This window comes from Ictidomys tridecemlineatus, chromosome 13 (assembly GCF_052094955.1).
Source record: "Ictidomys tridecemlineatus isolate mIctTri1 chromosome 13, mIctTri1.hap1, whole genome shotgun sequence".
NCBI classification, from domain to species: domain Eukaryota; kingdom Metazoa; phylum Chordata; class Mammalia; order Rodentia; family Sciuridae; genus Ictidomys; species Ictidomys tridecemlineatus.
The window spans coordinates 57,232,779-57,248,372 of record NC_135489.1 but is presented as its reverse complement, the minus strand read 5'-3'; the positions used below and the strand labels follow the sequence as shown (position 1 = coordinate 57,248,372).

The 15,594-nt window shown below is 38.1% G+C and overlaps 2 protein-coding genes across 6 annotated transcripts in view; both read right to left on the bottom strand.

The window, feature by feature from the left end:
• The window catches only part of Ankrd12 (ankyrin repeat domain 12), a 121,956-nt gene extending 115,570 nt beyond the window's left edge, over positions 1 to 6,386 (bottom strand). For 3 of the 5 annotated variants that reach the window (XM_013363631.4, XM_021734393.3, XM_021734395.3), the window contains exon 1: positions 6,054 to 6,386. The gene's annotated coding sequence lies outside the window, so the exon portion shown is untranslated. Of the gene's footprint in view, positions 1 to 5,521; positions 5,611 to 5,890; positions 6,034 to 6,053 lie in introns of those variants that run through there. The other 2 variants (XM_021734392.3, XM_021734391.3) reach the window with 2 other exon arrangements.
• A 2,316-nt stretch (positions 6,387 to 8,702) lies between these two features.
• Ndufv2 (NADH:ubiquinone oxidoreductase core subunit V2) overlaps positions 8,703 to 15,594 on the bottom strand; it is a 30,165-nt gene continuing 23,273 nt past the window's right edge. Inside the window, exon 8 of the mRNA XM_005337012.4 lies at positions 8,703 to 8,853. Coding sequence (XP_005337069.1) covers positions 8,760 to 8,853 — 94 coding nt within the window. The 3' untranslated portion in view covers positions 8,703 to 8,759. The remainder of the gene's footprint in view (positions 8,854 to 15,594) is intronic.

Below are 15,594 nucleotides of genomic sequence, written 5' to 3'. Positions count from 1 at the left end.
TCTTTCACAACTAAAGATAAAAGCTTTCAAATACAACAGCAGTAATAGGATTTATATTTAATAATACAAATATAAGTATATATAAGTACAAATTTTTCACTGGGTGTTTGCAAAGCAAGAGAACACTAACACCTACCTGAAAGAGGAGGAGCCATGGGGGGGATGATGAGTAAGCCAATTTGCTGCCAATCATTCTTATTTACTTTCAATAAAAGGACAAAAAAAAATGGTAAAGAGGTATTTTTTCAACTGTAGCTCAAATAGAATACTCTTCTTCAGTCTAGCAACGTTTTTACAAATTCTGGAAGATAGGAATAATTTCTGAAGGCTGAGTGACAACCACCAGATAATCACCTCAACTGTAAATGTATGAATGAATTGAGCTGATCATAATCAAGAATCTCAAATAGATTGACATTTTTATAACACTCCTAAATTCCAAGTTAATTCTCAATAGTATCTAGAGTTGGAGATACTCCAATGACAACTAGTTCAAGTGTTTTCATAACCAGACACATAAAATACTTACTCTTGTCATAAATGAAAATAACAGTATCTACTATACAGCTCATAAAAGTTCTTCTCCTTAATCAAGAAATTTCTAAATAGAATTAAAATCTGCTCTGCTCATGCTTCTCGTACATGAGTGAATTTCAAAGAAGTTGATCACTCCAGATAATTTTAACCTAGATTCAATCCATAGCTTAATATCATCAGATTAGCTGACAAACTGTTTTGCCTATCCCAAGAGTATAAAATTCAAAAGATATCAGATATAAAAAGTACTCTGTAAAATACAAAGCACTATAATTTTTAAAGGGGGGAGAGAGGGAGAGAGAGAGAATGAATATGAATCTTTTTTGTACATGGACACAACACAATGCCTTTATTTTTAAGTGGTGCTGAGAATCAAACCCGCGTCCCACCCATGCTAAGCGAGAGCTCTACCGCTGAGCCACAATCCCAGCCCAAACACTATAATTTTTAAGGTACTCTTTTATTTTGAGTCAATACAGCTACTTCTAGGCAGAAGAATGCAATACATGGTTCTTGTTCTATTACAGAAATCAGAATGCTGACGATGTCCTACATAGGAGGAGAGATGATATAAAATCTGAGAAGTTATGTAGTATAGTATACTTGTAACTCTTTCACCAAGTAGGGTAGTTAGAAAAATGTATGTATACCTAATATTTGTGATACTTCCTCCATTATGGCCTAAATAAAAACTGATAATAAAAATATTATGTCCAATTACAACTGAAAAGAATAAATATTTTTTAAAAAACTGATAACCAGAAATGTAACTACTACATATTTTGAATAAATATTAGTGCAGTAAACAGATATTATGGAATTGGCCAAGAATGATTCCATTTTTAAATTTTTAAAAATTTTAAAAAACAAAGAAAGGGTAACTTCCATCCTACAATTTGCAGCTTCATAAATTATTTAATTTACTTATATAAATCTGGAAGCATATCTGCATTTAAACTATTTTTTAATGATATGAATTAAAATTTAAATTTGCTAGAATTTTTTTTTTGGAGGATCTTATTAATCAGAAATCCCAGTCTAAATATTATTTCTAACTTGGATAAGCTCAAATTTTCTATTGCTGGATCTATTCCTTTACAAAAGTGCTAAATTAATTTGGTTAGTTATCTTTTTTCCTTCTGTGATTATAATTAATGTCTCATTAGAATGACATCAATATTAAGGTGGATTTTGTTAGGCAACCTTCTTGTAACATTCACAACTGTAGCTTTTTTGTAGCAGAGAAGAATAGCGTGCTTCTTACAACATAAAAAACCATAACTACACAGCAACAACTACATGACCATCTCATAAAAAGACCTGTTGACCTATTTTCTATGATTTTTCCATTCTTTCTTGATCACGAGTAGAAGGCAGAATAGACAGCCTCCAAGCATTTTTCATGAAGACTTAAATTCAAGAAAGGGTGCTTTAAAAGTCTTCAAAACCAGTTAACTGCTCTTTATTAGCGGCAGAGCACCAAGAAATGGTTAAGAAAGGGGACAATGAACTCTGTTACTTAGTTGGTAAACATCTAACATCACCATAACTATTTACAGTTCAGTTTCCTCTACCATATGTTAAAATAATAACAGTATGTTTTATAAAGTTAAAAATCATATAAAACACTGCACTTAGAATACATTTCAAGTACTCATCAAATGTTATCTATGATTATCACTGTCTTTATTTTCAAGGTTACAAATACTTTGGTAATCTATGTAATACTATAATACTGATATGTTGACTTCCAGTATTTTATCAATTTAAACAGGAAGAGTTTAAATTTAACACAAAAGTCATGGGCTGTGGTTGTGGCGCAGTAGCAGAGCACTTGCCTACTAAGCATGTGTGAGGCACTGGGTTCAAGTCTCAGCACCACATATAAATAAGTAAAATAAAGATCCACTGACAACTATAAAAAAAAAAATTAACACCAAAGGCAAACACAACAAAAACTCATTAAGTATTTCTACATATATTTCAGCTTTACCATATGACCTTAATATGAACTATTTAAAATTGAGTTTATAAAGGAAATTATTTGCATCTCTGCCACATATGCGGACTAAGATACTTTCATTATTATTTTGAAAAAGATACTGTAAAAGAAACAGCTTATGTATGCATGAGAGTATACAGGAATGTTTTCAAATACTATGTGAAGAAATGTTATATTCTCTAGGGGAACACAGGTTTTAACAACTGCAATATTTAAAATGTTCATAAGCAGCTTTACTAAGATTAGAACTAAGCAGAGATCAGAAAAATGTTCCTACAGGGAATTACAATTTGAAACACAGCAAGTGCAGAAAACAACAGAGCTAAGACTAACCAAAAACTTAAGGATCTAAACACTTGTCACTTGTCACACTTTAAGAATTCCATTTTTCTTAAAAAAAAAAAAAAGTAGCATCCCCTTTTTATCTGTATCAAATTTAGAGCATAAAATGTGTTTTATATACACTACTCTCATTTATTCTGTCCAATACTGTTATAACTTAATATATTTTTATATATTAAGAAGGCAAGGCTCTGAAAGTTAATGTGATTTGTCAAAAACCCCTGTTAGAAAGTGACAAGTCACGAATTTAAACACAGGTCATCTTCTCACATTTCAATATTCTTTCCACAACTTCATAAAACTTTTTTTTTTAAGGTACCAGGAATTGAACCCAGGGGCATTTTACCACTGAGCCATGTCCCCAGACATTTTTATTTTTTGTTTTGAGACAGTCTTGTTAAATTGATGAGGCTGGCTTTGAATCTGGAATCCTCCTGCCTCAGCCTCCTAAGCATTACAGGCCTGTGCATAAAGTTACTTCTGAAAGAGAGAAATAAGCATCTCACAGGAAAACAAAAACAAAACAAAAAAAACCTCTAGGCAAAACCACACACTGTTTAAACTAGCTGCAGACAGTTTTACAGGGTTAAAAATTACCTGACTTTAGATTAGCTGTAAGTGATTATACCTTGCCAGCCTATATTTTCTCATCTGTAAAATGAGGGACATGTATTAGAAAATTTGAGATCTGTTCCAGATCCAAGGATAAATCTCCAGGACTCTACCATTACAAAGCAAAGGCATTTTACAAACACATGCTGTTAGCAACAAATTACAAGTCAAATAATAGTGTCAACAGTTTCTCAAGCAACCTATGGAGATATGTTCAAGGTTATGAGATAGATGTTTACTACCATATTCTTAAATGTATATGCACAAAGCAGTCTAACTTCTATTCTCCTTTTAAATAAAAGGACGGGGCTGGAGTTATTGCTCAGTGGTAGAGTGCTTGCCTAGCATGCAGGAGGCACTGGGTTCAATCCCGAGCACCATATAAACAAATTAAATAAATAAAAGTATTGTGTCCATCTACAATTTAAAAAAAATTAAAAAAACAAGACTGCAATGTTCTTAGAACATTAAAAAATGTTTTAAATTTTAACTACTGATCAGCTAATATCAAGAAACTGAAAAAAAAATACAATTATTCTTAATACTTTTGAGAATAAAAATCTCTTTCCCTAGGAAGTGTTTCCAAATATACCAACTGACTACCATTTCTCCACTCTACTTAAGAAGCGAATCAGTCACATTTTCCAAAAACTTCTAAAGGGAAAAAAGTTAATACTGGAATTTGGATAAACATCTTCCTTCTATATTCATACTGATTGGAGACTTGTCTCCAAATTATTTTCTCGGTTATTAAAGAAAGTAACACCAGACACAGCAAAACATATTTTCAGCTACTGAGTTCTTTCCTTGTCCGAATATTTGTTTTCTTTACTCTTCATGGAATAAACATCCAGAAATTTTCATTTGTCCAGCTCTGCTTAGTTCATAAAACTATTCTAACTACAAATTCGAAATGACTATAGAAACCATAAGCGATTAATACTAAATACAACCTATTTTCAGTGCAAATTTTCCTTCCACTTAACACAGTAGGTGTTCCTTCATTTTAACAACTTTCCTGTCTCTAAAATAGAACACATACCCTGAATAGTTAAGCTTAACCCGAGTCAAGCTATCTGAAGAGCTTTAGAAATTTAGTGCTTATATAAATTATAAAAGATTCTTAAATTGTAAAACCTTTCTTTCCATATCTATAATCACCAGGAGAAACATTTCAAATATTTATAGATTTTTGCTTTTAACCCCAATTAAGGACTATTCTCCACAAGATTAGTTAATATAACGTCTTCATCTTACATAGTCGACACTATCTCATTTTGCTTTTAAGCCACTTGGCACCAATAAAGCACATGTTCTGCCAATTCTGAGCTAATCTCCAGGAAAGCCTTTGTATAAGGATTGAAGAAATTGAAATAGATCAGTGCCCAAGATTTTTAACTACCTACCTGGGCATAAGAACAGTTACTTTAGTCAAAAATAGCCATTTTACTATGTCGCCTTCCTTTATTAATAAAATGGACTGTTAATTATAAAGAATTCATAACTGAGAACACGGGTTCACTTCAATTTCAGGATTAAAAATAATCTCAAAGCGTTACAGATCACTAGATCTGTACATTTCACCCAACTTCGAGGTTTACCCACGAGTGTCCAATGGAAATCACAATGCCGACAAATACACTGCTTGAAACGTTTCCTAGTTTCAACTAGTGCAATGTCGTTCATTTCCCATGCCGAACAGTTTCTTAACGTGATTATTAAAACAGCTGTCAGCTGAGCCTCAGTAACCTCTTTGTACAACCGTTTGTTCAGCGCTTTGGGATCGCGAGGATGCGTCATCCCACATTACTCTTCAAAATGAGATCCAAGAATCCGACGTGCTCCAAGGATCTTTGAACATTATTCCAACCGGCGCTTGAACAACGATGAAGAGACCTGAATGCCCAATGCGGCAAGGGCAGATTATGCCCAGGCAGAACTGCAGTGTGGTTCCTCTCCTTTCTCTTGAACTACTAGAGTACAATTTCCCTTCTCGATTCCACCCACCCATCGCCCGGTCCGCTGTACCTCCGACGGTCCTTGCCAAAGGGTCTGTGGCCACTCTTCGGCACCCGCGCACACCCCGCGGGTGGCAGCGAGAGCGCGCGGCAGCCGGCGCGCCTCCGTCCCGCCCCACCCCGCCAGTCCGGCCGCGGCACTCCGGCAGCGCCCTCTCGGGCCGCGCACACTCGCACGCACAAGCTCCGCCGGCCCCGCCATGTTCCGGGAGCGGCGGCTAGGGACGCCAGCGCCAAGCCCCACACCCCGCCCGCCGCCCCCCGCCCGCCGCCCCCCGCCCGCCGCCCCCCGCCCGCCGCCCCCCGCCCGCCGCCCCCCGCCCTCCACCCGGCTCCGCCCCGCCCCAGGCGGCGCCCCCGCCCAGCTGGCAGCTCCCACCTGAACCGCGGATCCTCAGGAGGCCGGGAGGGGCCACAGGCGGGCCCGGCGAACCCGCGCCCGGCCACTAACGGCCTGTCACTGTCAGGCCGCGTCGCCTCGGGCCAGGCCCGGAGGCGCGCAGCAGACTCTGTGGTGTGGGCAGGGCAAGGCGGAATCCTACCTTGCTCTGGGGAGGGGAGACGGGAGCAGCGCGGAACCGAAGGGTCTCCTCCCAGGCGCCGGGGACAGGCTCGAAACCGCGCCCCTCCTTCCTCTTCTCCTGTCGCCACGCCCCCCTCGCCCGCACGGACCCGAGGCACGGCGGGCACAGGAGGGTTTACCCCCTGAACGAGTGACTCCGCGTGACCGTCGCTGTCGTTGTCTTCGTCGCCGCTGCAACCGCCACTGACGCCGTCGGGACTGGGCTTGAAAACATCTCCGGTCTCGGTCCGTCTCTCACCACAGCCTCCTCGCTCCCAGTACAGTGCCGACCAGCGATTGGCTGCGGCGCGAGCACGTGACTCCCGCTGACACGTGACTCTTGTGGGCACGGGACGGACGCCGTGATGGCCCCGCCCTCTGGCGCCCGCCCCTCTCCAAGCTCTTTTGAGAGGCTTCTCTAGCCGCAGGGCGGGGGAGGCGGATCGTACCAACTGGAGGCGGCGGGGAATGCGGGCCGGAACTCCTCCGTGCTGGTCGGCCTCCTCTCCGCTGTCAATGGCCCGGGAAGGGAGGAGGAACCAAAGGTTGGAACAGAAAGCAGCGCAAATTCCTTTGACACTGCGGGGAAAGCGGACTCAGTCGTCGCCTTTTGCGGCTACCATAGCAGTAGCTGGGACTGGAAACTTCTGGGAATGGTGGCGGCGATGAAGAGGCTTCATATAGGGTATTTATGTTATTTCTGCCGTGGGAGGATGGACGAGGTAGGAATTTGGACCTGAGCAAAACAACACTTCGATCACCAGGGCGGGAACTTAATGGCTTAAGGTCCTGGCTGCTGGGAGCTCACCTCGCAGTGCGGAAAGTGGGGCAGACGGGGGCGCGCTTGCCTGGGCCGCAGTGCACCTGCGCCTGGAACTCTCTGTACCCTGCGTTAGGTGGGCTTAAATACCGAAAAAGTCCAGTGGCATGTACCTGCCAGCGGGGTCCCGAGGCTTTAGAATATGCCTTCTCCCATCCATACCTTCCAATGATCTTTTTAACTAGGAATTTCAGTACATTTTCAATATGTGGTATTGAGGATTTCAAAGATACAGGAGAAGAGTGCCTGAGAATTTCAATGTCTCAGCACAGCAGTAGTGTGTTAGCACTTCTGGCTGCTTTTTACCCAAGTAGAGATTGATCTGCAAGTTTGTATATGCCTTAACTACCCAAGGAGTATACAGGCAACGAGAAAGGATCTTTTTTCCCAGTAACGTTAACTGTTGTCTCAAAACCTCAGCATCCTATTTGTTGCCTTAATGAGTGTAGTTACAGGGTTTTTAAGACTTCCTTTATGAGTTTCCTAGAGTTTAGGTGTGATATTCAAACTCGAGGGAAAGCTAAAAATACAAGCCCTCCTTTTCTACATTCATTTCTCCCATCTATAAAAACAGGTTCAATATGAAAAAAAAATGAAGCTAGGCGTGGTGGCACTTGCTTGTAATCCCAGCAAGCCGAGATGCTGTGCCAGGAGACTGGCAAATTCGAAACTAACCTTGTCCATTTGGCCAGACCTTATCTCAAAATTTAAAAATAAGAAAGGCAGAGGATGTAGTTAAGAGGGGAAGTGTTATTGGATGCCTCAAATAATAAATAATGAGTAGTCAGAGCACCTTATATCTAGAGATGGAATGGTGTTACATTTGAGTTATTTATGGTATGCAATACAAAGTTGCTCATAATACCATTAAGAGGATCCTCAGATGATAGGAAGATATTTTGTGTTGTGTCATGTGGTGCTTAGAAAATTACTGTTATTGATATATCCTCTCAATTAAAAAAAAAAAACGTCTGGAAGTGTAATTCAGTTGTACAGTGCTTACCTAGCATGTGGGAGTCCTTGGGGTTGTAAAAGAAATGAAATTTTAGGCATCATAATTACTAGTGAAAGTATATTCTGTTAAAAACAAGACCAAACAGTGACTCTGATAAATCCTGAAACAATCTGATTAAATTTGACCATGTAAAGTTGGCTCTTTTCTCAATTTGCAAAACAAATGTACTATATAGCTAACTTCTTGAATTGGTCATAATATACAACGGTTGTATTCTTACTTCTAAATTATAATATCCATAAACTAAGCAGTGAATTTTGAAGGTGCACCAATCTTTCAAACTCATGATTACACATCCAGTTTTCTCCTCAATTACTTTTTGGGTGAAGAACATTCTAATACTTGCAGTATCGATGTCAACGTGTTTTATTCCTTTCTTTTTAAAAGTGATAATGGTTGTAGACAAAACTACCTTATTCCTACACTGTGCTTGAAGTCTTAAGTACCAGTTGGAAAAAAATATATATTTGTGTGCTGTAAGTATTAAAATAATTGAAGTACTGACATAAATTTAAGTTTATAGAAAGATAACGTTAACTAAAACATAATTGTGGTCAAAGATGGGAAGGCAAAACATTTGAAATTTGATAAAATTTTTACTTCATAAAAACCTAATATTATTGATAAAATATGATCTGGCAGTTGAAAGTGGGTGACAATGCAGTACGTGTTAACTTGATTATATAGTTAGCCATTGGTAGCAAACAATTCTTAAAATGGTGTTGTATTTTGACATAATATTTACAGCAAGTTACTATGTTACTACAAAGATAATTCAGAGTAGAATAAGAAAATAGTTTATGTATATAATATTTTATTTTTGCAATAACATATTTACAGTTGATTATAAATTAAAGGCCTGCTTGCACACCAAAGCCAGGTCCTTTGGGTGGTTCAGTCAAAGAGGTAAGACCTCCAGCTGGCTCACAACAGAAACGTCCACTCCTGGAAAGACACAGTAACATTAAAGTAACTATAAATGACGAACATTTATAAATTTTTATAAGGTTATAAATTTACTATAACATTTTTTTCTTCCTAAAGATAAAGACCATATCAAAACTCATCACAAATATGAAAAATACATAAATAGCACTGAGTTTCCATCTAGTGAGCAGTGTGTATATATTAGCTTACCTAATCTTTACAATGAGATAAGTGATATTGGCTTTATTTTACAGATACAGAAAGCAAGGTTGGTAGTATTCATCATCTGTCCAAGGATCGGAGCTAAAAACTATGGCAAAAATAGCTCAACCCCAGAAGACATTTTTAAACTACACTTTAATAAACTAGGCTATTACATTTCTTCTTTAACACTTTCCAGATTAACATTCACTGTCACAGTGAATCGAAAGAAAGCACACACTTGTACACTGCATTTGGAAATAGAAACTGGATTCATGAAGAAATCTGCACAACTGGGAGGATGTCCCTTAGAAGCAGTGAATCTTAAATAATTTGTAATTGGTTTTTAAAGGGTATAATTAATAAGAGTTTTTAAGTTTCTAGACTAGGACGGCCACTAACTGCCACAAAAAGAAAACAAGAACAGGTCCTAATGCAGAGGTAGTGAAGTGAAGGGCTGGATATAGCTCAATGGTTGAGCACTTTTTTCTAGCAAGTACAAGTCCCTGGGTTTGATTCCCAGGGGGTACAGGGCAAGAGTAAAAAGGGCAGAAGAATTTGTCTTTTTCATCTCCACATTCACTTTTCCAAATAGTTGCTTACCTCTATCCTGTTACCTCTGTAGCTGGAGTCCATTGCAGTACCTACGTATCACCTCAATCACTACACAGTTTTCCCTTTCTCCATTCCCTGGCTTTGCTAATTTACATTGTTCCTGTCACAGATTTTAGTTGAAAACTTTACCTAATCTTTTTAATTCCTTCTGTCTTTGCCCCTCATATTCTTTCATCAATCCTATAAGTCTATTCTTTAGGGCCCTAGGATATCACTTTTTGTTGACAAGAGAAGAAAATGACATAATAAGCACATAATACAAGGAATTAAGTAACTTACACTAATGAACAATGCCTACAAAATCAGAAATCAGTATATATCTGCGTTATAAATTCTTTTTATTTACTATGAAAAATAAATCAAAAAGCAGTCACTGGTTTTTACTACCTGTCAGAACCTTATGTAGGTTAAGTAGCAAAATGATTTTAACTTAAAAAACAAAAAGCAATACAAGAATTATTTGGCTTTTTATTTTTCTGGTAATGGGGATTAAGTGCAGTAGGTGTTCTACCACTTAGCAAAACCCCAGCCCTTTTTTTGGGACTAGGTCTCCTGGATTGCCCCAGGCTGGCCTCACAATTGCAATCCTCCTGTTTCAACCTTCTGTGTAGCTAAGATTAAAACAGTTGGAGATTTCAGGCCCATACCACCTCTCATAGGTGGCTTTGTAATTTTTTTTTGGGGGGGGGGACTGGGGATTGAACTCAGGGCACTCAACCACTGAGTCACATCCCCAGCCCTATTTTGCATTTTATTTAGAGACAGGGTCTCATTGAGTTGCTTAGCAACTTGTTTTTGCTGAGGCTGTCTTTGAACCACAATCCTCCTGCTTCAGCCTCCCCAGCCGCTGGGATTACAGGCCTATGCCACTGCACCCAGCTTGGCTTTGTACTTTTTAAATGTTAATTACTAATAGGTAAAATAGGTACACATGCTGCTCCTTAACCGCCAATGAAATTTATTTTGAGGGACTTTGGTCTCCCCTGTCAGATTTCTTTCTCTACCTACAACATTTTTCTTGTTAAATGTCAGAATGGAATGTGATTTAAATGTTTCATTTTAGAAGTCTACTAATAACTGAGCATTTGGTATCTTAAAACCTCTTACCAGTTTGGATATGAATCTTTATACATTAATGAATTCCTTAATATTGATATATTCTTTATCAATACAAAGGATCAATTTAAGTAAAAAAACTGAAGTTTCTGGAACAATAAATGGGATAATTAATTATTTATACTTTCTAAGATCTTCACAGAATTATGGAATTTTACATGTGGAAGTAATTTTTAAAATAATCTAATCCAAAGTTTCCTAAAGTTTTTGCCATGAAATTACAATCCCACAACATATTTAGAGGGGGAAAAAGGGGGTCTTGTATGTCTGGCTGCAAATTTTTTCTTTTTCCCCACCATTCACACAATATATATTAAAGTATAAGGCTATAAAAACCACCAGAAAACCCTATAATTTTACTAATCATCTAATCAGTGAACAAAAAGCGATTTTTCTGATACCACATTCTTAAAATGTTACCTATTAATTACCCTATCTTCATTAAAATCTGAAAAATAAATGGTTTTTCAGCCATTCCAGTATTGTATGTATAAGCATCAGTCTAATTCATTTGCATTCTAGAATCTTAGCCTTTCTGTGAATCTTTATGGCTTAAAAAAGTGCTATATATTGAATAGAAAACTTACATTGATTTAGTGCTCATCATTTTACTACCACTGAGATACTTGCTTTTAATATTAAAAACCCAAAGTTATTTTATTGTTTAGAATTATCTCTTTAACAACTGCACGGAACTGTACCCTAGACATCCATTTCTTATATGATTTGGATAGTATCTGCATGCCAGAGAATTCTGCAGAATTTAAGATATCTTTATAAAACCAAATATGAAGAATGAAATTAGACTTTAAATTTATAAATGGATTATAAATTAATACACACCAAAAAAATCATGTATTAGTAAATTGAAAGCATAAGTTTTTCAATGCCTTAAATTGAAAATAAGAGCAATCTTGGCTCAAAAATATTAAATCAAGAGTATTATCTTACCATTGTTTAATATAACAGTCATTTATAAAAAATAATTTAAAAAGCAGTTTTCACCTACACAGACACATCAATCTTGAACCATTTTTGCAAGGGTAGACTTGGTGCTGATACTTCAATTACTAGTCAACCAATTTAATTTCTCTCAGTTCTTAATTGCTTTGAAATATGTGAGCAGAGAGCTTTATTATAAAAACACTAATGAAAAAGAATTAGCTATTTTGGCTAAAGAACAACTTCTAACACATTATTGTTATTGCTGTCCAAATGTATTTCATTATCCTACACATCTAAGACATTAACAAGGGGGAAGGAAAAGTGAAAAGTTCTCATTCTCATGGGCTGATAAGACCATATCCAAATACAGGCTTCAGACACTGAAAAATATTGAAAAATAAGCAAGCACATGTGCGCGCACACGTTTGCTTTTTTAAACAAGAGGTGATAAGGAGAAAATAAAAATAGGTTTAGACACCAGTAACTGTTATCAATAAAATCTCAAAACTGTTCAGATTTACTGATAAATGACATCCTTATTATTAGATGTTAACTGTGCTACTTGGTTCCTGCTTACTAAAAATAAAAAATATTACAGTATTTCCCCGAAACTACAAATTCTGTTTTACAATTAATCTTCTCTAGACCATGACTTTAAAAACTATAATAACTAATGAATCCTCAATTAATATATCTAGCTCTAATCTTAATTATCTAAATTCCACACACATATCTACCTGTCAGCATTCTACCATAATGTCAAATATGCATATTACACTTACCATGTCTAAAATTTCTGACTTTCCTTCCCGTAACTTAACTACCTGTTTTGGTTTAGATATTAGGTGGCCCCCAGAAGCTACTGTGAGAGACAATGCAAGAACATTCACAGGTGAAATGATTGGGTTTTAAAAGCCTTTACTCAATATCCCCTGGTGGGAATTAGTAACTGAGTGGCAACTGAAGATAGGTAGGATGTGACCGGAAAAGGTGGGCATTGGGTACATGCCTTGAGATATATGTATTTTGTAACTGGCTAGTGGAGTCTCTCTCCGCTTCCTGATGCGATGCTCTGACCCACTTTCCTCCACCAAACTCTTCTGCCATGGATTTCAGGCCTTGGGGAATAAGTCAGTCATCTATGGACTGAGACCTCTGAAACCATGAGCCCTAAAATAAATTTTTCCTCCTTACAATTGTTCTTGTCAGGTCTTTTAGTTGCAGCAGAAAAAAAGCTGACTAAAACAGAAACTGGTGGGGCTATTGCTGTGACTAATCAGACCATGTTCAGAAGCTTTTGGAGCTTTTTGGGATTTGGAGATGTTTAGCAATGTAAGCTAGAAAAGCTTTAGACTGTTACAAGCAGAACTTAATGGGTGTTCCTAGTGGAACTCAGACCAGAATGCCAATGGGACCATGGACAGTGAAGATGGCTCAAAAAAAATTTAGAGGAAAAGAAGGACACTACTGGACTAGAGGCCATTCTGGCTGAGAAGTGGTCTACATTTTGTCCATGTCCTGAGACTTTCTATAAGGCTAATTTTAAAAGTGACAGAATGCTTGACCTGGCAGAAGTTTCCAAGCAGCATAGAATTCAGGCAATGGCATAGGTATTAGCTTTTAATCAAGTTTATTGTGATATTCAGGAACAGAAAGCAGAGCAGAAAGATTTGAAAAACTTGACCTTGAAACATGGGAGTAAAACTGGGGGCTAAGGAAATTGGAGCTATAAAGACATTATCAGAATTAATGCTAAAGACCTTGCCCAGAAACAATAAAGATGGCTTGAGAACATCTCAGGAGTTGGCAAGACCATACCCATCTCAGGCTCAAGGGTGTTAAAAGTAAAAATTCTTTTTGAGACCTATGGGGCATTCTGCTTGCACAGAGAGGCCTAGGAAATTGTTTCACCATGCTCAGCCACCCAGGCACTCAAAGAGACTTCTGTAGCCTTGTCCCTAGAGACTTGGCTACTGCTTGAGATGGCAGCAGACCTTGGTGGTGCTCATTCTGTAAGATTACAGGATGCTGGAGTTAGAGGATCATAGAGGTTTCCACCAAGGAAAGCCTGGGAGGCCAAGGAAGGTGCAACAGGGTCAGAGTCCCTGTGGGCAGCCCCTGAGAAGGCAATGCATGGAGATGTGAGGAGGAAGACAAAGCTGCAGGGAAACCCCCAACATTAAGAAATATCAGTTACGTGGGACATCTGCCAAGGAAGGCTGTGGGAATTAAACAGACAAGCCAACAGAGACACTGTGGGCTACAACCAACAAAGCCACTGAGGCGGAGCTTTACAGCCCTTTGGAGAGAACATCAAGATACCATGTACTTCAGATGTCAGACACAAAACAGGACTTATTTGTCCAGCTGAATTTCCATCTTGCTTTGGTCCCACCCTTTCTTTTTATGCCCCTATTTTTGCAAATGGAAATGTTTACTCTATACCTTTATATATTGGGTAGTTGTAAATTGCTTTTGATTTTTACAGGAGCTCACAATGCAAGTTTGTCTTGAGTCTTAGTGGAGATTTGGACAATCCTGGAACTGTTGAGACCATGGGGACTCTTAGAAGTGAACAAAGTGTATTTTGCATTGTAAGATGAGCAAGAGCTTTTGGAGCCAGGGGCAGAATATTATGGTTTGGATATTAAGATGTTTCCGCAAAACTCATGCATGAGACAAATCAAGAAGGTTTAAAGGTGAAATCAATGGGTTATGAGAGCCTTAGCCCAAACAATGAATTAGTCTCCTGACAGGAATCAACTGAATGGTAACTGTAGGCAGGCAGTATATGGCTGGAGAACATGGGTCTCTGGAGGCATGTCTTTGGGATATATATATATGTTGTATCTGGGGAGTGGAGTCTCTCTCTACTTCCTGATCAACATGTCAGCTGCTTCTCTCTGCCACACTCTTCCACCATTATGTTCAGCCTCACATTGAGCCCTGAGGAACAGTCTAAGGACTGAGTGTGAAATCATGAGCCCCCAAATAAACTTTTCCTCCTCTAATTATTCTGGTCAGGTCTTTTGATCACAGCAATGAAAAAGCTGATTAAAACACTACCCTAAATCATCTCCATATTAAAGGAACTAGGGAGAGGCTCAAACCAAAATGTTAGATTTTCCATAATTCCTTAGCTCTATAACACCCATTAAATTCTAAAACTATTCCCTACTTAGCAACTAAGACAATATTTTCAGCAAAATCACGTATCATTCCCTATTGGATATATTCCAACAGTAACTTGTTATTATATATCTCACTCATCCCACTGCACCATAGTGATGTCTTATTTTACCTTCAGAACTTTATTATAACTTTTTTATCCTTCATGGAACATTGCTCATCATTCAGGTCACAGCTCAAACATTATTATCTCAGAGAGGCATCTCTTGGATAAATTTACTTCCATTCTCTTTACCCTAAATCTACTTCATTTTTCTTCACAGTATTTTTCACTCAGATATTACATTAGTTTTCTGTCTCCATCAATAGAACATAAGACATATAAGAACTTTATCTTGTTTATAACTGTGTGCACAACCTAAAATAGTGCCTAGAACGCAGCAGGCACTCAAAAAATGTTTGTAAAATACATGAATGTTGAGTATTTAATGAAGTTTATCAAGATGAAGTAAACAAAGTAACTTCTGTGGCAGAAGAATAATAATATTGAATTAACGCTATAAACCACTGATCCCAGTTCACAAGAAGAGATGTAGGAGGTTCTAAACAAAAATTTTGATCATAAAATTGTAAGCATTCAATCAAAACAAAGGGGGCCACCTAAAGAACCTAAGTGGATTTCACAAGGAAATCTGTCCTTAGGTTTTTGAGGGGGTTGTTCTGTTTGCAATACAGGGAAGGGAAACCAGGGTG